Source organism: Pipistrellus kuhlii, unplaced genomic scaffold, assembly GCF_014108245.1.
Source record: "Pipistrellus kuhlii isolate mPipKuh1 unplaced genomic scaffold, mPipKuh1.p scaffold_m20_p_16, whole genome shotgun sequence".
NCBI classification, from domain to species: domain Eukaryota; kingdom Metazoa; phylum Chordata; class Mammalia; order Chiroptera; family Vespertilionidae; genus Pipistrellus; species Pipistrellus kuhlii.
Genome location: NW_023425471.1, coordinates 28931871 through 28952337, shown reverse-complemented (window position 1 = coordinate 28952337; position 20467 = coordinate 28931871). Strand labels below are relative to the sequence as shown.

Below are 20467 nucleotides of genomic sequence, written 5' to 3'. Positions count from 1 at the left end.
TAAGAGCTGGTTCTTTGAAAAGAAAATGGTCGTCAAATAAACAGACCTTTCTTGTACCTCTTCCCAGAGCCAGACAGGAAATAACACTAAAGTGGGAAACATTTACCAGGAATTGCCAGCTGAGGTCCAGCTGAGGAGGAGAGTTATATCAAGGAAGGACATAAAACATCTGGAGGCTGATAGGAAGGATAAGGTCATAAGAAAAGGTGACCCAGCTTCCATGGGCAACAGACCGAGTGAGAGGAGTGAGTTCTGAGCTATTGGAGGGTGTGTTCCCTCAGAAGATTGAGGCCCGGAACCCAGGCTGGACTCCATAGCCCAGAGAACCAGAGCCGAAACAGTGGCCCATGTCACATCCAGCCGTGACTGCTGCCCTCAGGGAATCCGGTAGGAGAGAAAGCCTCCACATTTTGTTTGTGTTTTATTGTTTGTTTTGTTTTTAATTCTATATATTTTTTACTTCAGAGAAGAAGGGAGGGAGGGAGGGAGGGAGGGAGGGAGGGAGGGAGGGAGGGAGGGAGAGAGAGAGAGAGAGAGAGAGAGAGAGATTGAGAGAAACATCAATGATGAGAGAGATTCGATGGTCAACTGCCTCCTATATACCCAACACTAGAGATCGAGCCTGCAACTGGGGATATGCCCTGACCAGTAATCAAACCATGACCTTTTGATTCATAGGTTTACACTCAACCACTTAGCTATACCAGCTGACCTCATATTTTTGGCTTTTTTTTTTCTTTATTGATTAAGGTATTATATATGTGTCCTTATCCCCTCATTGCCACCTGACCCCACTCCCATTCATGCCCTCACCCCCCTGGTGTCTGTGTCCATTAGTTATGCTTATATGCATGCATCCAAGTCCTTTGGTTGATTCCTGTCCCTTCCCCTCACCCATTTGACCCAATGATCCCACTTCTAGGAATATATACCAAGAAACTAGAAACACTAATCATAAAGGATATACACTAAGTGGCCAGATTATTATGATCTCTGAATGCATAATAATCTGGCCACTGAATATATATATATATTCCGGTGCATAAATTCGTGCATGGATGGGGTCTGGCCAGCCTGGCCAGGGGGAGGTGACATGGGCAGTTAGCCAGCATGCCTGCTCGTTGAACTCCTGGTCGAGGGGACAATTTGCATATTAGCCTTTTATTATATAGATATACACTGAGTGGCCAGATTATTATGCATTCAGAGATCATAATAATCTGGCCACTCTGGATGCACCCCTATGTTCATAGCAGCACAATATACAATGGCTAAGATTAGGAAACAACCTAAGTGCCCATCAGCAGATGAGTGGATTCAAAAACTGTGGCATATCTACCCCTTTGCACTCCGAACCATTCTGGACATTGGCTACCAGCTACTCGACGCTATTTTGTGGCGGAAACTCAATTCCCCGTAATCACTAATAAACTGCAATCTCCCCTGAGAGGGGACCTCCGAATGATATGCTAGAATTCCGATGTCCCCTGAGAGGGGACAGCGGAGTGCAAAGGGCTACACAATGGAATACTATGCTGCTATTAAAAGGAAGGAACTCCTATCATTTGCAAAATCATGGATGAAGCTGGAGAGTATTATGCTAAGTGAAAAAAGTCAGTCAGAGAAAGATAAATATCACATGATCACATTCAATTGTGGCTTTTTTTAAAGCCTAGAACACAGGAGTTTCATTTACAGCAAGCATACAAACTCATGGCCCACAATGAATATTTTTGCAGCCCAGCCAATATAACGGCATGTAAGAAACATTTTAATAAAAATTTCATAACTTAATTTTTATAATATCCTGTTATACATAATTATTAATAACAAACTACAATGTTCTCTAATAACTTATTATTATAATCATGTTGTTTTCCCTTCCCTTACACACCTTGCGCGTAGGGACACCATTTCTCTCCACTAATACTAGCAGCGAATATTTTAGCAGGTGATTGCCACATCATTAGTCTTGAACTGACTTGCTTGATGTGCACAAAAGGAAATATTTCACTTTTGGAGAATAAGAAAAATAGGTTTATTTGCGTTACTTATTAATTTGTGCACTTATTTAATGTCTGGTAAGTTAATGTTCAAGAAAAAATATTAACTTTTATTAAAATGTTCTATTATTTTATGTTAACAATTACTCATTTATTTCAGCCCTTGTATTCAGCATGTCTCTATCAAAATAAACCTACATTTCTATGAAAATTTAAGCCTTTTTTTTTTTTTCCTGGCCCACATAAACTCAAACCTTGTTTATTTGGCCCGTATTATCCTTTGAGTTTGACAAGCTCAATTTACAGCTACTCACATGAGAATTGGTGGAGAAAGAATGGTAGGAACTCAAGGTGCCTGAGGAAAAGATGGGGTTGGAAGCATTGTGGGGAGACATGGGAGAGCAGCAGCAGGAGAACTGCATTTGGCCATACCTCCAAATAGAAACAGCCATTTTTTCCTGAGAGGAGCTAGCTGCCCTCAAGAAGAGAAAAAACCACACCTTAAATGCTCAGGCACCCTGCCTGCCATACCCTGCATCTTGACCTTTGCAGATGGCAACAAAGTCCAAACCTTTGTGTTAGAACAGTATCAGGAAGCATCAGTAACTGGATTGAGGGTAGGGCCATCCACCCAACTTTCCTGTGAACCTGATAGTTGCTTCCCCCATACAGGAGAGCTAATAGAAACTCCAGGTTTACAGCTGAGCTTACTGGATTACATATAGGATCTCTGTCATGACGAAGGCAGAGCAATATTCTGGTCACTCCCAGAGGAGTAACTCTGGGACATGGAAAAACATCCAGCACATTCCCTGAAATCTGAACAGCACCATCCCCTCAAGGGAGACCCAGAGTTCTAGACTCCCAATTCTTCATAAAGTGCTTTCAGAGCTGACTGACAGGTAAAGGAGGGTAGAGGTGGAACCCTGATAATGTAGGAAGCTTACTGACCAAACACTAAGCCCCATGCCACTAACAAACCTGCTTTACAAGGCAGATTAACTGCTCCCACATGTAGACAAGTGCTGTGGAGACAGAAACTGGGATCTCTCGGAGCTTCAAGCAGGTTTGTTGAAAGCCAAAGGAGGACAGATTCTGACGATGGTTGGTAGCTAAGTACCTCCCAGGAAGTCCAAAATTGGCAGACAAAAGATTCAGCCACAGTCATCAGAAGAGCAGAGTCCAATAGGAGCTCCAAGGAGGCACTAAACATGGCCAAGACAAATGCCACTTCACCATTTTTTTATTCTCTTCCCTTTCTTTCTGTCCTTTATTTATATTCCTTATCTGTTTTATTGATTGGCTATTATTTTAGTCTCTATTGTATCTGTCCTATCTTCCCTTTTCCTACTCAATATTTATTTTCCGTTTTATCCTGCTCTCTCATCTTTTTTCTCTTATTATTTTGGGTCTATCTGCTTTAGTCTTTATTTTCCTTTTCAATTTTTTTCATCCTCTTTAATTTTAAATCATTTTCTTCCCCTATTCTTCATTCTTATTTTCTTTACTTCACCTCTGCCCCTTGTTATTCCTCTCCCCCTTTTTGTTGTTTGAGGGGGGTGCTTCTTTTAGTTAGTTAGTTTGTTTTTTCTTTCCATAGTTTTAATTTTCTTCTACCATTAGGACTCTCTTTCCTAATTTTCTCTTCTCAATGGGTGGCTTTAGGTATTTTTGTAGGGGTATTTTGTATGTTTTTGCTTGGTTTCTTCTTTTGTTGTGTTATATTTTGTTCTGTTCTGTTAGCACCTCCACAACAGCTCAGATGACATGATGGCAGGTGAGCCACAAAGTCACCCATGAGAGGGAAGTTCCCAGCTATACAGGCATACCTCAGAAAACAAGAAGGACTTCTAATAAACTATCTAACCATACAAGTTAAATAATTAGACAAAGAACAAAAGGAAAAACACAGAGTAAATAGAAGGAAGGAAATAATAAAGATCACAGCTCAAATAAATGACAAACTAAAAAAACAAACAAAAAAACCCCACAAAAGATCAATGAAACAAAGAGCTGTTTCTTTGAAAATAAACAAGATTGATGAACCTGTAGCCAGTATCATCAAGAAACAAAGAGAGAGAGAGAGAGAACACAAATAAACACAACCAGAAATGAAGTAACAATACCAAAGAAAAACAAAAATTGTAAAAAAAAAAAATTTACCATGAATAACTATATTCCAATAAGCTGGACAAGGTGGACGAAATGGACCTATTCCTAGAGAAAAACAATTTCCCAAAATTGAATCAGAAAAATAAAAAAAAAACTTGCATAGGCCCATAACTACTGATGAAACTGAAGCAATAATAATAATAATATCATCATAATAATAATAAAACACCCAGCGAACAAAAGGCCTGGTATGGATGGCCTGACAGTGAAGTTATACCAATTAAAAAAAGAACTAACATGTATTCTACTCAAACTATTTTAAAAAATAAAAAAGGGATGAAAACTTCCAAGCTCATTTTATAAGGCCAGCATTATCTTAATTTCAAAACCATATAAAGATGTCACAAGAAATTACAGGCCAATGCTAATATTCTCAAAGAAATATTAGCAAATATAATTAAAAATATATTAGAAACATCATACACCATGACCACATGGGGTTTATTCCATGGATGCAAGGCTGGTATACTAATTGCACATCAATAAACATAATACATCACATAAACAAGTTGAAAGACAAAAATCATCTGATGATATCAATTAATGCAGAAAAAGCATTCAAGCCCAGCCTGCTTGACTCAGTAGTTGAGCATCACCCTATAAACCAGGATGTTACGGTTCCCGGACAGGGCACATGCCTGGATTGTGGGCTTCATCCCCAGTGTGGGGTGTGCAGGAAGCAGCCAATCAATGATTTTCTCCCATCATTAATGTTTTCTCTCATTTTCTCTCTCTCCCTCTCCCTTCCTCTCTGAAATCAATAAAATATTTTTAAAGAAAAAGCATTTGACACAATACAACACACTTTCTTGAAAAAAGAATATCAGCAAATTGGGAATAGAAGTATCATAACTACATTTTAAAAAGGACATATATGACAAACCTACAGCCAATGTCATACCCAATGTGCAAAAACTACAACCATTTTCCCTAAGAATAGGAATAATACAGGGATGTCCTGTTTCACCACTCTTATTAAACATAGTACTGGAAGTCCTAGCCACAGGAATTGGACAAGAAGAAAAAGTAAAGGCATCCAAATTGAAAAGTAGAAAGTAAAACTATCATTATTTCCAGATGTCATGATATTGTACATAGAAAACCCTAAAGTATCCAACAAAGAAAATACTCGATTTAATAAATGAATTTGGCAACATAGCAGAATACAAAATTAACACCCAGAAATCTATGGCATTTTTATACAGCAACAATGAACTCTTAAAAAGAGAAACTAAACAAACAATCCCATTTACCATTGAAACAAAAAAAATTATGATACTTAGGAATAAATTTAGCCAAGGAGGTAAAAGACCTGCACTCAGAAATCTACAGGACGTTGAAAAAGAGATACAGAGAAATATATAAACAAGTAGAATATATCTTGCTCATAGATTCATAGTATAAACACCATTAAAATATCCATACTACTCAAAGCAACCTATAGATTCATTGCAATCCCTATTAAGGTACTTATGGCATATTTCACAGATCTAGAACAAACATGTGAAAAATGTATATGGAACCAAAAAAAGACCCCCAAAGGGCCACAGCCATCTTGAGAAAGAAGAACAAAGTTGAAGGGATACAATACCAGATATCAAGTTATACTGCAAAGCCAGTACTCAAAAGAGCCTGGTACTGGCACAAGAAAAGGAATATAGATCAATGGAACAGAACAGAGAACCTGAAATAAACCTAAACATTATGTTCAATTAATATTTGACAAAACAGGAAAGAGAATACAATGGAGTCAAGGCAGTCTCTTCACTAAATGGTGTTCTGAAAATTGTACAGATATATGCAAAAAAAAAATGAAACTAGAACAGCAACTTACACCATATACAAGAATAACTTCAAAATTGATAAAAGATTTAAATCTAAGTTGTGAAACCATAAAAACTTTAGAAGAAACTAGAAGTAGCAAAATTTCGGACATCTCTAGTAGCAATATGTTTTCTGATAAATCTTTTAGGGCAAGGGAAACTAAGGAGGAAATCAACAAGGAAGAATATATCAAATAAAAACCTCCTGCACAGCAAAGGAAACCATCAACAAAATAAAAAGGAAGCCCACATTATGGGAGAACATAGATCTGATAAGGGGTCAATTTCCAAAATATATAAGGAACTCATACAACTTAACAAATAGAAGACAAACAATTCAATTTAAAAAATGGGCAAAGAACCTAAGTAGACACCTCTCCAAAGAGGACATACAGATGGCAAACAGACATACGAAAAAGTGTTCAATGTCCCTAATCATCAGAGAGATGGGAATTGAAATGAAAATTAGATATTACCTCACACCTGTCAGAATGGCTACCATCAACAAATCAATAAATGACTAGTGCTGGTAAAGATGTGGAGAAATGGGAACCCTAGTACACCACTGGTGGGAATGCAAACTATGCAGCCACTGTGGAAAACATTATGGAGGGTCCCCAAAACACTAAATATGGAACTGCCATTTGACACAATGATCCAACTCTAGGAATATATCCTCAGAAACCCGAAACACCAATCAGAAAAAAATATATGCACCCCTGATTCATAGCAGCACAACTTAGAATAGGTAAGATCTGGAAATAGCCCAAGTGCTAATCAGTAGATAAGTGGATAAAAAAATCTGTGGTACATTTACACCAAGGAAAAAAAGAAGGATCTCTTACCCTTTTGAGACAGCATGGAGGGACCTGGAAAGTATTATGGTAAGTGAAATCATCGAGGCAGAGAAAGACAACTATCACATGATCTTACTCATATTTGGAATTTAATGAACAAAATAAACTGTTGAACACAATAAATCCAGGGACAGAGAAGCATAGAATAGACTGAGAAATCTCAGAGAAGAGGTGGGGGAAGATGTGTGGGTGGAGAAGGGTTAACCTGGGGAACTTCTATGCATATATGCATAACCCATGGACACAGACAATAGTGTAGTGAAGGCCTGAGGAGGCTGTGGTGTGGAGGGTTTCAATGGGGGAAATATAATACTCTCAACAATAAATGTACATTAAAATAAAATACACCTAAAAAAAGAAACAAAAAACAAGACTGACAAACCTTTAACTAAACTCATCAAGAAAAAGAGAGAGAGAGAGAGAGAGAGAGAGAGAGAGAGAGAGAGAGAGAGAGAGAGAGAGAGAGAGAGAGAGAGAGGACCCAAATAAAAAAAAATCGAAATGAAAAAGTAGAAGTAACTCACTCCACAGAAATACAAAGTATTGTAAGAAAATCTTAAGAACAACTATATGCCAATAATTTGAACAATCTGGATAAATTCTTAGAAACATTCAATGTTCCAAACTGAATTAAAAAGAAAGAAAAAGAAAATCTGAACAGACCAATTATAACTAACGAAATTAAAGAAGTAATCAAAAACTTCCAATAAACTAAAATCCTTGACTAAATGGCTTTACAGGTGAATTTTACCAAACATTGAAAGAAGTACTACCACCTATCCTCAAACTATTCCCAAAATTCAAGAGAGAATACTTCCAAGCTCGTTTTACAAAGCAAGCATTATCCTGATTCCAAACTAAATAAAGACAAGATAAATAAAAAAATTTATATGTCAATATCACTGATGAACATGATGAAGAAATCCGCAACAAAATATTAGTAAACCAAAGCCAGCAATACTAGTACATGAAAAAGTTCATACACCATGATCAAGTGGGATTTATTCAGTGGACACAAGGTTGGTAAAATTTGAGCAAATAAATAAATGTGATATACCACATATCAAAATGATGGATAAAATCATATGATCATAGAGATAGTTGCAGAAAAAGCAAATATCCAGCACTTACTTATAATAAAAATTCTTAGCAAAATAGGAACAGAGGGAACATAACATAATAAAGAATAAATATGACAACCCCATAGCTATGATCATACTCAATAGGGAAAAACTAAAAGTGTTCCACTTTGGATAACAATACAGAGAGGTCCACTTTTGCCACCCTTATACAAAATAATACTGAAGTCCTACCCACAGCAATCATACAAGAGAAAATAAAAGGTATCCAAATTTGAAAGGAAGAAGTAAAATGTTCATTATTTGCATATGACATGATACTGTATATTTAAAAAAGCCTAAAAATCCACAAAAAAACTACTGATAAATTCAATAAAGTAGCAGGATACAAAATAAACATTGCTTTCATATACACTAATAGTAAACTATCAGAAAGCAAAACTAAGAAAACAATCCCATTTATAAATGCATAAAAAAGATACCTAGAAATAACTTTAACCAAGTATAATAGGTAAAAGACCTGAACTCAGAAAATTATAAGGCAGTGAAGGAAGAAATTGAAGAAGATACAAATAAATGGTAACTCATGAATAGAAAGAATTAACATTGTTAAAATGTCCATACTGCCCAAAGCAGCCTATAGAGTCAATGCAATTCCCATCAAAATACCAGTGGCATACTTCACAGATGTAGAACAAATAATCCAAAAATTGATATGGAACCACAAAAGACGCCTAAAAGCTACAGCAATCTTGAAAAGGAGCAAAGTTGGAGTTATCACATTACCTGATGTCAAGATTTTGGTAATCACCTTTAACACAGACATATAGATCAATGAAACAGAATATAGAGCTCAGAAATAAACCCACCTATATGGGCAATTAATGTTTTACAAAGGAGGCAAGAACATACAGTGGGGTAAAGACAGTATCTATACTTACAATAGGGTAATATGAAAATTGATCAGGACACCATCACATAACAACGAGCAGGGCAGCGAGCTATGTGAGGCAGAGAACTTCAAGCTGCCATGGGCGGGGCAGCCAGATGAGGCAAGCAGCAGTGAGCTACTCATGCAGGGCCACTAGTATTCAATAAATTGTGTTGGGAAAATTGGAAAGTTACATGCAAAAAATGAAATTAGACCCATCTTCTCACATGATATACTAGAATAAACTCAAAATGGATTTAAGACTACATAAATTTGAAATCACAAAACTCCTAGAAGAAATCCTAGGCAGTAAAATATCAGACATTTCTCCCATGAATTTTTTTTCTGATATGCTTCCTCAGGCAAGGGAAACAACAACAAAAATAAACTACATCAAATTGAAAATGTTTTCTACAGTGAAGAAAACCATCAACCACTTAGTGAGAGAACATATCTCCCAATGTTATATCTGATAAGAGGTTAAGAGTTAAAATTTATAAAGACCTCATACAACTCTACCTGGCTGGATGGTTCATTTACTTATAGCATCATCTTGTATATGAGTGGTTCTCAACCTTTCTAATCCCAGGACCCTTTAATACAGTTCCTCATGTTGTGGTGACCCCCAACCATAAAATTGTTTGCGTTGCTACTTCCTAACTTTAATTTTGCTACTGTTATGAATCATAATGTAAATATCTTGTGGATAATAAAAACACTATAAACTGATGAACAAAAAGATAGATACAGTGTCAGTAAAGCATCAAATAGGCTATCAAATTATAGCGGGAAAATTAGGGAGAGGTGGGGGAGATAAGAGATCACCTGAAGGAATTGTATGCATGCATATAAGCATAACCAATGGATGCAAGACACTGGGGGTGGGGACATGTATGAGAGTGGGGTAGAGTAGGGCCAATGGGAAGATATGTACATATATAATATCTTAATAAAAAATGGAAATAAAATAAAAATAAATACATAAAAATAAAATAAAATAGCTCATTATAATAAAAACAAAACAAAAAGAATGCCCCTCAATTTGATTTTTGTCTGTTGTCTTCCCATGATTATACTGAGGTTATGCATTATTCAGAAGGATGTCACAGAGGTGCTATGCACTTCTCATTGCACTATATTGAGAGTGCATGATGTCAATACACCTTATTTCTGGTGATATTAACCCTGATTACTTGGTTAAATCACAGACTCGGATCATAATGAAGGCCTAAAAAGATAATTTCCCTTTAAAGTAAGAATCCTAAAGGTAAGAAAGGCACATGTACACATACCTGAAGTTTGGTGATGATTTCCTGTTTTGTGACCTCCACCAACTGATTATCTTCTACTGCAAAGGCTGGGAAGGATACAACTGAAAGTAGACTAGCGTCAACCTCTTTGGATGTTGAAGCCCGGGGAAGTATTGAATTAAGGATAGACTAAGAGAAAGAAAATCAAATGTGGCACATTAATGAATAATTCACGTTTGTAAAACTTACAAATTTAATTTCCAAAGATTTATGTAGAAGAGCAACATTCAGAAGAAAAACTAAACATCATTCAATAGTGAGAGCTTTAAAAACTAGCTATTTCTGTACATTATCCCTTGTTTCAATACTGCTCTCAATGTTTTCCAATCCTGATTGTTAAGCAGCTGCTAATGGATGAATACTCTTAACATCATTATCCCACCCACAATCCTGTTGCTCAATTAGCAACTATTTACGCATAAAGATAAGAGAAAATGTAGCTGCTAAAAAGCAGAAAATGGAAGACTCAGCTCATATATCCTTGGTATTTATCTTTTCCATGAAAACTTTTATAATTAGAATATAAATTCATATTTACTACTAAAGACCCAGTTAACTAAATTCGTGTACGGGGGGAGGGAGGAAGGTGTGCTTCAGCTCAGCCTGAATGCTCACCAATATGGAACCCCTCGAGGGATGTTGGACTGCCCTGTGGAATCGGGCCAAACGGGCAGTTGGACATCCCTCTCAATCCAGGTCTGCTGGTTCCCAACCACTTGCTGCCTGCCTGATTGCCCCTAACCATTTCTGCCTGCCATCCTGATTAGGCCTTAACCACACCCCTTCCAGCCTGATCAATGCCTAACTGCTCCCCTGCCTTCCAGATTCCCCTTAACTGCCCTTTCCTGATGGCCTGATCACGTCTAACTGCCCTCCCCTGCTGGCCTTGTCACCCATACCTGCTCGCCCCTGCTGGCCCAGTCACCCCTAACTACCCTCCCTTGCCAGCCTGGTTGACTCTAACTGCCCTCTTCTGCAGGTCTGGTCACCCCTAATTTCTTTCTCTTGCCAGCCTGGTCACCCCTAACTGCCCTCCCCTGCAGGCCCAATCACTCTTAACTTCCATTGCGTGCCCACCTGGTCACCACAAATTGCTCTCCCCGTCAACCTAGTCACCACTAACTGCCATCCCCTGCAGGTCTGGTCCCCCTCAACTGCCCCCCCCCCCCTGAAGGCCTGGTCCTCCCCAACTGCCCTCTACTGCAGGCCTGGGTATCCCCCAACTGTCTTCCCCTGCAGGCCCGGTCAACCCCAACTGCCCTCCACTACATGTCTGGTAGCCCACATCTGCTCTCCTTTGCTGGCTTGGTCACCCCCAACTGCCCTCCCTTGCAGGTCTAGTCCTTACAAACTGCCCTCCCCTGCTGGCCTGGTTGCCCCCAACTGCCCTTCCCTGTAGGTGTGGTCTCCCCAACTGCCCTCCACTGCAGGCCTGGCTGGTCCCTCCAACTGCCCTCCCCTGAAGGTCTTATCCCTCCCAAATGCCCTCCCCTGCATGGCTGGTCCCTCCAAACTGCACTCCCCTACATGCCTGTTTGCCCACAACTGCCTCTCCTGCTGGCTCAGTCACTTCTAACTGCCTTCCCCTGCCAGCCTGGTCACCCCTTACTACTCTCCCCTGCAGGCCTGCTTCCCTCCAACTGCCCTCCCCTGCAGGCCTGGTCCCCCTCAACTGCCTTCACCTGCAGGCCTGATAGCCCACAACTGCCCTCCCCTCCTGACCATCTTGTGGCAGCAATCTTGTGCCCACATGGAGGCGGCCATCTTGTGTGATGGAGTGATGGTCAATTTGCACACTACCTCTTTATTATTCAGGATAACACTACAGATGTCTAATCAGGGTTTGAAGAAGAGAAGAAAAATCATTTTGCCAATGAGAAGAACCTTAATTTTTAATACAAAGAGTAATCCTAACCAAAACTAAGTATATGCATTTACCATTTAAACCAGGGGTGGGGAAACATCTAGGCCATGGGTCATATAAGGTCCATGAAATCATTTGGTCTGGCCCTGCCAAGGTATTAGGAGTGATTTAATTAAATGTTTGACCAAATATAGCAGACTAATTTTTAAGTTGATAATTTTGTGTGGCCCATGAATGATGTTAAAAATATCCAAATGGCCTTTGGCAGAGAAAAGGTTCCTTACCCATTACCGTATTTTCCGCGTATAAGACGACTTTTGAAACGAAAAATAATCAACCGAAAATCGGGGGCAAAAGACCAAAATTGCACAAAAATTACCTGCAGATCTTGACGGCAAAGTAAGTCTTTTCTTTGAAGTGGGGGATAGTCTTATACAGCGAATATAGGCCTAAACCTATGTTTTAACTGTAAAATTAGGGGATCATCTTATACGCTGGAAAATACGGTATTTAAACAGTGTAAACTCCAAACAGTTAACCCAGAGCCAATCTGGAACAAGGGAATATTTTAGAGCCACTATCAACACTCAACATAAGTCACCCGCCTTGCTCTCTTGCTATATTTGGAAAAGGAGATACTCAGGAGCACAGTCCATAGATTTGATATGACAATAGTGAGAAATTCTATATACTATGATGTTATCCCTTTATAACCGTGCATGAGAGAACAGAACTATGATCTATGTTACAGCTAATGCTATATCAGGCTTACTATAATACTAGATGCCCAGTGCATGAAATTTGTGCACTGGGGGTGTCCCTCAGCCTAGCCTGTGCCCTCTCCAATCTGGGACCCTTCAGGGAATGTCTGACTGCCGTTTTAGGCCTGATCTTGAATATAAATGCATATGTTTAGTTTTGGTTAATATTATTCTTTGTATTGAAAAATTAAGGTTCTTCTCATAGGCAAAATTACTTTTCTTCTCTTATTCAAACCCTGATTAGAAATCCATAGTGTTATAGTAGATACAAATTCATCTTCTAATTATAACCAGCAGTCAGACATCCCTCTCACAATCTTGGACTACCGATTCCTAACCACTCGCCTACCTACCTGCCAGATTGCCCCTAACTGCTTCTGCCTGCCAGCCAGATCACCCCATAACTGTTCCCTTTCTAGCCTGATTGATGCCTAACCACTCCCCTGCTGGTCTGATTGATCCCAACTGCCCTCCCCTGCCAGCCCAATTTCCACAAACTGCCCTCCCCTGCTGCCCTGATGACCCCCAACTGCCCTCCTCTGCTGCACTGATCACCCACAACTGCCCTCCCCTGCTGGCCATCTTGTGGCGGTCATCTTGTGATGGCCATCTTGTGACAACATAGGAACGGCCATCTTGTTATGACATGAGGGCGTCACACGAGGGCACAAGGGCCACCTAGGCTTTTATTAGTATAGATAGAATGTCTGATATTTTTGGCACATAGTAATACATAAGATTTTCTATTCTCAATCAGGTCTCTGTATTCTAAAGTCCACACTAAGTCTGAATCTGAGTAAGAATAAAATTATTTATAATGTGGTCTATTATTTTCTTACCTGGCAGTGTTGTACTTCATCAGCAAGAACATGAATAACTGATTGGGGCCCACCTTTCACACCGAACAGATCCAGTTCATCTAATGCTTCTAGGGCTGCCTGTGAGGAACAAAGAAGGAAAGGTCAATTTCAATATTACATATATTACTCCCTATAACTCAGTATCACATCAAAACACACAATGTAATTTTGAATATGTTCAGAACATAAAATATAATAACAGTATCTATTCTGAAAAGCCTCTGAGTTGTTCTTTTGCTTACATACTAACCCAGAGACAATTAAGATGAAGGTTGTAGCCATTTTTCATGATAAAACTCTGCAATAAGTTCAATATAGAAAAAATATACCTCAATATAATAAAGACCATATTTGACAAACCCACAGCTAACATTATACTCAACAGTGAAAAACTGAAAGTTTCTTCTCTAAGATCAGGAACAAGGAAAGGGTGCCCACTCTCACGACTTACTCAACATTGTTCTAGTAGTTGTAGCCAGAGCAATTATGCAAGAAAAAGAAATAAAATGCATCTGATTTGGAAAACTGTCATTATTTACAAATGATACAATCTTATATAGAGAAAACCCTAAAGACTCAACAATCAAAAAAACTAATAAATAAACACAAAAATTTGAAGGATATAAAACCAGCATATAGAAATCAGTGATGTTTTTGTACACTAACAACAAACTATCTGAAAAAGATAAAAAAGAAACCATCCCATTCACAATAGCATCAAATTCAGTCAAATACTTAAGACTAAATTTTTTAAAATAAATCTTTACTGTTCAGATTATTACAAATGTGTCCCTCTCCCCTGCCCTCAATTGCTCCCCTCCACCAGGTTCCCATCCCACCCTCGGCCCTTTCCCCACCCCCCATTGTCCTCATCCATAGGTGCACAGTTTTTGTTCAGTCTCTTCCCGCACCCCCACTCCCCTTTTCCCCAAGAATCATCAGTCCACTCCCCTTCCATAACTCTCATTCTATTATATTCACCAGTTAATATTTTTCATCAGATTTTTTAATTCCCATGGTGTTTAGTTTCACTTGTTGATAGTTACATATTTGTTGTTCATAATTGTTATCTTTATCTTCTTCCTCTTCCTAAAGAACCCCCTTCAGCAATTCATATAATTCTGGTTTGGCAGTGATGAACTCCTTTAGTTTTTTTTATTTGTGAAACTCTTTATCTGGCCTTCGATTCTGAGTGAAAGCTTTGCTGGGTAGAGTTTTTTTTGGCTGTAGGTTCTTGCTATTCATCACCTTGAATATTTCTTGCCATTTCTGTCTGGCCTGCATGGTTTCTGTTTTAAAATCAGCTGACAATCGTATTGGTGCTCCTTTATAGGTAACTACCTGCTTTTCTCTTACTGCTTTTAATATTCTCTCTTTGTCTTTTGCTCTTGGAACTTTAATTATGATGTGTCTTGGTGTGGTCTTCTTTGGATTCCTTTTGTTTGGAGTTCTGTGCATTTCCTGGACTTGTAAGTCTATTTCTTTCCCCAGGTGGGGGAAGTTTTCTGTCACTATTTTTTCCAATATGCTTTTGGTATCTTGCTCTCTCTCTTCTTCCGGGACTCCCATAATTCTGATGTTGGTTCACTTGACATTGTCCCAGAGGTTTCTTTTTTTTTTAATATATATTTTTTATTAAATTATTATTTTTGTACATATACCAATGCCCCCCCTCCCATACATACCCTCCCTCCCCATAGTTTTGTGTCCATTGGTTGTACTTATATGCATGTATACAAGTCCTTCAGTTGATCTCTTATCTCCCCCTGATCTCCCCAACCTCCCCACTGTAATTTAAGTCTGCTTGTTGCTTTACTGTTTCTATATCTATCTTTTGGTTCTTCAGTTTATAATGTTCTTTTATCATCCCAAAGGTTTCTTATACTATCTTCAACTTTCTGGATTCTCTTATATTCTTGCTTCTGCAGAGGAATGTCCTCGGGCTCTTTGTGTTCCAAATCTTTGTCTTGATTCTTGCAATCTTCCAATCTGTTTTTAGGACTTTATGTAATATTTTTTATTTCAGATGTTGTTTTCTTTATTTCTAGTTGATCCCTTTTTATTTCTAGTTGATCCCTTTTCATATCCTCATAGGTCTCATTTATTTTATCGGCCTTTTTTAGGAAATTCTTAAAAAACCTTATAACTGTAGTTTTGAACTCAATGTCCATTCTTTTATTTTCCTCCATCTCTTTGCATTTTTGCTGCTTCCCTGATTTGATGGAATAGTTTTGTGTGCTAGGTGTTCTGATAGAGCCAAGTAGCATAACCTTCCTAGTTACCTGAGGTGGACAGTCTTGGTATAGCCCTTTTTGGGCTTTTGTGCAGTCTTGTTGTTAAGCCTTGCTTATTGTTGGTATCACTGGGAAGTGTTTATCTCCAAGCCAAATGGTTGTGAGGATCAGCAGTGTCTCAGCTAGGGGGACTTCTGTACTCTGATTGGATGGGGCGGAGTCTCCGGGTAGCGCAGACAAGCTTTGTTTCCCTGTCAGTCTCGCCTTAGGAAAGTCCTATTCATGGTGAGTCCTGCAAGATTGGTTGCAGGCACGCGCACCTCTTTGGTATAGGCACAGACAAGCTTTGGATTCCTGTCAGTTCCGCTTTAGTAAAGTCCTTTTCATGGTGAAAGAGAAAGCTAGCCTCCGGGAAGGCTTCTGTGCTCAGCTTGGATGGGGCAGAGTCTCAGGGTGGTGCAGACAAGCTTTGGATTCCTGTCAGCCCCTCCCTGAGTCTCACAGTAATGGCCACTGGCTTCACACACCTCCGAGAGATCTCTGCCTGCTGCCTGACAGTCCGGCCTCTCTCTGACTGGGTCCATCTATCAGAACAATAGGGTGGTTCTGTTTTCCTCCTGAACAAGAAAGCCAGCTGCGCATTAGCTATCCACCCTCTCTGTGCGCCTGGAGTAAGCCAGCAGCGAACTTGGCCACTCTCTCTGTATGCTGGGAGTAAGCCAGCAGCGAACTCTGTGGCTGCCTTTTTGCTTGAACAGTTCTCCACACCTTCACAGTTCCTGAGGCTCAGCGTGCCTTCTCTCTCCTTCCCAGATGGTAGAGCCTCCTCTCAGCCGGCCGTCCGGGGCTTTAGGGCAATATATCCCATTTTCCAGTTCTAAATTCAAAATTGTTGTGGTAGGCTGCATTCAGGTGTCTACCCTATGCCGCCATCTTGGTTTCTCCTCACTTAAGACTAAATTTAACCACGGAAGTGAAAGATCTGTACAATGAAAACTATATTTTGATGAAAGACATTGAAGACATGAACAAATGGAAAGATATCCCATGTTCATGAGTTGGAAGAATTAATATTGTTAAAATGTCCATATTATCCAAAGCCATCTATTGATTCATTGGAATCCCTTTCAAAATTCCAATGAAATTTTAAAAAGAAATGCAAAAAAAAAATCCTAAAATTTGTATGGAACCACAAATACCTCAAATAACCAAAGCAATCGTGGAAAATAAAAACAAAGCTGAAAGCACCACATTTCCTAATTTCAAATTATACTGCAAAGGTATAGTAATTAAATAGTATGGTATGGCCATTAAAATAGGCACAGACACCAATGGAACAGAATAGAGAGCTCATAAATAAATTCCTGCATTTATGGTCAATTAATATTTGATAAGTGAGTAAAGAACTCAATGAGGAAAGAAAAATGTCTTCAACTATTCAATAAATGGTGTTGGGAAAATAAGAGAGCTGCTGGGACTGACTGGCAGACTCTGAATGATGGATGAATGATTACTCTAACACATGTTTCTCTGAAAGAAAGGGCTAAGGCACTACTTGGCTATCACACCCAAGTTGCCCCATTCACCTGCCTCTTTGACTTTTATTGGCATTACAGTTTGAACTAAAATTAACCTCTAAATATATTCAGCAAGGTAAGCATCCTTGAGAAAGCGCATGTTTCTACAAGGTCAGTCTTTAAAGACTAAACATGGATATTTTAGCAAACACCCTGGGGGATCAGACTTGTTTGAAAAAGTCAAGGTAGGGACTGCCACCTTCAGCAAGATCCCCTCAGAGGCCCCAACCTTTCAGATAATCCTCCTTACAGACATCCCAACCAAGTCCAGTGCTTCCCCACAGATAGTCACATGCAAAGCAATAAAATTAGATCCCTATCTTACACATAAAAATTTGCAACAGCATGAATGAAACTGGAGAGCATTATGCTAAGTGAAATAAGCCAGTCTGAGAAAGATAAATATCATATGATCTCATACTCATTTATGGAATATAATGAACAACATAAACTGATGAATAAAAACAGATCCAGAGACAGAGAAACATTGATCAGACCATCAAACCTTAGAGGGAAGGTAGGGGAGGGTGGGGGTAAGGGGGAGAGATCAACCAAAGGACTTGAATGCATACATATAAGCCTAACCAATGAACAGAGACAACAGGGGGGTGAGGGCATGAGTGGGGGGGTTGGGGAGTAATGGGGAGATAGGACACATATGTAATACCTTAATCAATAAAGAAATTAAAAAATAACTTAAAAATGATTAAACATAAGACCTCATACCATAAAAACTCTTAAAAGAAAACACAGGGAAGAAGTTCCTTTACATTGGCTTTTGCAATGATTTTTTAGATAACACCAAAAACACAAGCAACTAAAGCAAAAACCAATAATTGGTACTACATCAAACTAAAAATTTTATGCACCACAAAAGAAATAATTTATAAAAACCTGAAAGGCAACCTATGGAATGGCAGAAAATATTTGCAAAAACATATCTGATAAGGCGTTAATATCCAAAATATATAAAAACTCATCTGACTCAAAAACAGCAACAAAAAAAACAATTTGTTAGGTGTGATTTAATTTAAAATTAGTAGAGGAATTGAATTTTTTCCAAAGAAGACATACAAATGGCCAATAGGTACATGAAAAATACTCAACATTACTAATTAAACAGGTAAATACAAATCAAAACCAAAATTCAAGATCACCTCACACCTGTTAGCATGGCTATAATCAAAAAGACAAATAGTAACAAGTGTTGGTGAGGATGTGAAAAAGAGGGAAACTTGTATACTTTTGGTGGAAATGTAAATTGGTTCATCTGCTATATAAAATAATATATAAAGGCTTCTTTAAAAATAAAACTACTATATGACCCAGTAATTCTACTGTTAAGTATAAATCCAAAGGAAAAGAAAACAAGACATTGATGAGATATATGCTTTGTTTATTGTAGCATATTTCATAATATCCAAAATACAGAAAAAATCTAAGTGTCTGCCAACAGATTAATCAATAAAGAAGATGTAGTAAATATATATAAGATGCAATATTATTCATCCATGGAAAATAAAAAATTCTGCCATTTGCAATGAAGTGAATTGACCTTGAGAGAATTATGCTAAGTGAGAAAGTCAGACACAGACAAGTACTATATTATATCACTCAACATGGAAGCTAAAAAATACTATCTAATAAAAGGGTAATATACAAATTGACCATCACTCCAACACATAAAATGACCATCCACATGTTGTCAAAGACAGACGATCACCACAAGATGGCCTGTGGGGGAGGGCAGTTAGGAGGGACCAGGCCTGCAAGGGAGGGCAGTTAGGGGCATTCAGGCCTGCAGGGGAGGGCAGTTAGGAGTGATCAGGCCACAGAAAATGGCAGTTGGGGTGACCAGGCTGGCAGGGGAGGTTAGTTAGGGGCAATCAGGCTGGCAGGGGAGCAGTTAGGCATCAATCAGGCTGGCAGGGGAGTTGTTAGCTGTGATCAGGCTGGCAGGCAGAAGTGGTTAGGGGCAATCAGGAAGACAGACAGGTGAGTAGTTTGGAACCAGCAGTCCTGGATTGTGAGAGGGATGTCTGACTGCCTGTTTAGACATTCAGACATCCCTTGAAGGGTCCCATATTGGAGAGGGTGCAGTCTGGGCTAAGGGACAACCCCCCCACCCCGGTGCACAAATTTTGTGCACTGGGTCTCTAGTCAAACTTATAAAAACAGAATAGAATGATTGAGACCAGAGGCTGGAGGGTGAGGGAATTGGGTGATGTTGCTTACAGATTCAAACTTACAATCAGTAGATAAATAAGTTCTGAAGATCTAATTCATAACACAATGATTAAAGACAACAACACTGTAGTATAAACTCTAAAATTGCTAACAGAGTAAATATTAATTGTTTTTACAACAAAAAAGAAATGATAACTATATGATGTAATAAAAAATGCTTGGGTAATAATCATACTGTAATAAATATTTGTATCAAATCAACACATTGTATTATTCCTCTAATATACACAATGGCATATGTCGCTTATACATCAATAAAAATAAATTTAAGGACTTGGAATGATGTCCATACCATGGTAGAGTGAGAAGACTCCTTTGTTTCTCCCCTTAAATTTACAGGTTGAACAACTATAACAACAAAGGATACTCTCTTCAACACACACACATACCTGAAAAATACAAATCATTGGAACATCTGAATGTGGGTGGATTGGGATTAGTAGGAAGATGGCATGAGGAACAAAGTCAAAAATGGTGGTCATAGATGCAATTGGGTGCCCACTACAGTTCCAGTGAGTGGGTAGCCATGGAGAAGTAGGGCTGCAGCCCTCACACATTACTTAGATTTTAAGAGAGGCAGAAGCAATGGTCTCTTGGGGAAAAAAAAATCTCTTTCCCCTTTTCCCCATCACAGCAGATCTGTAGAGGTGGTGGGAAGACTAATAGTACAGTGATGCCAACAGCCATTGCTGGCATGAGGTGGATGATGTACTTGCTTCTCTTGCCCGCCTCAACCTGGCAGAGCTTGA

General features: G+C 38.8%; 1 protein-coding gene across 3 annotated transcripts in view; it reads right to left on the bottom strand.

The window, feature by feature from the left end:
• The window catches only part of PHKA1 (phosphorylase kinase regulatory subunit alpha 1), a 205390-nt gene that overhangs the window by 136255 nt on the left and 48668 nt on the right, over positions 1–20467 (bottom strand). For all 3 annotated transcript variants that reach the window (XM_036439888.2, XM_036439889.2, XM_045582388.1), the window contains 2 exons: positions 13640–13738; positions 10158–10304 (listed from right to left, as the gene is read on the bottom strand). In XM_036439888.2, coding sequence (XP_036295781.1) covers positions 10158–10304; positions 13640–13738 — 246 coding nt within the window. The remainder of the gene's footprint in view (positions 1–10157; positions 10305–13639; positions 13739–20467) is intronic.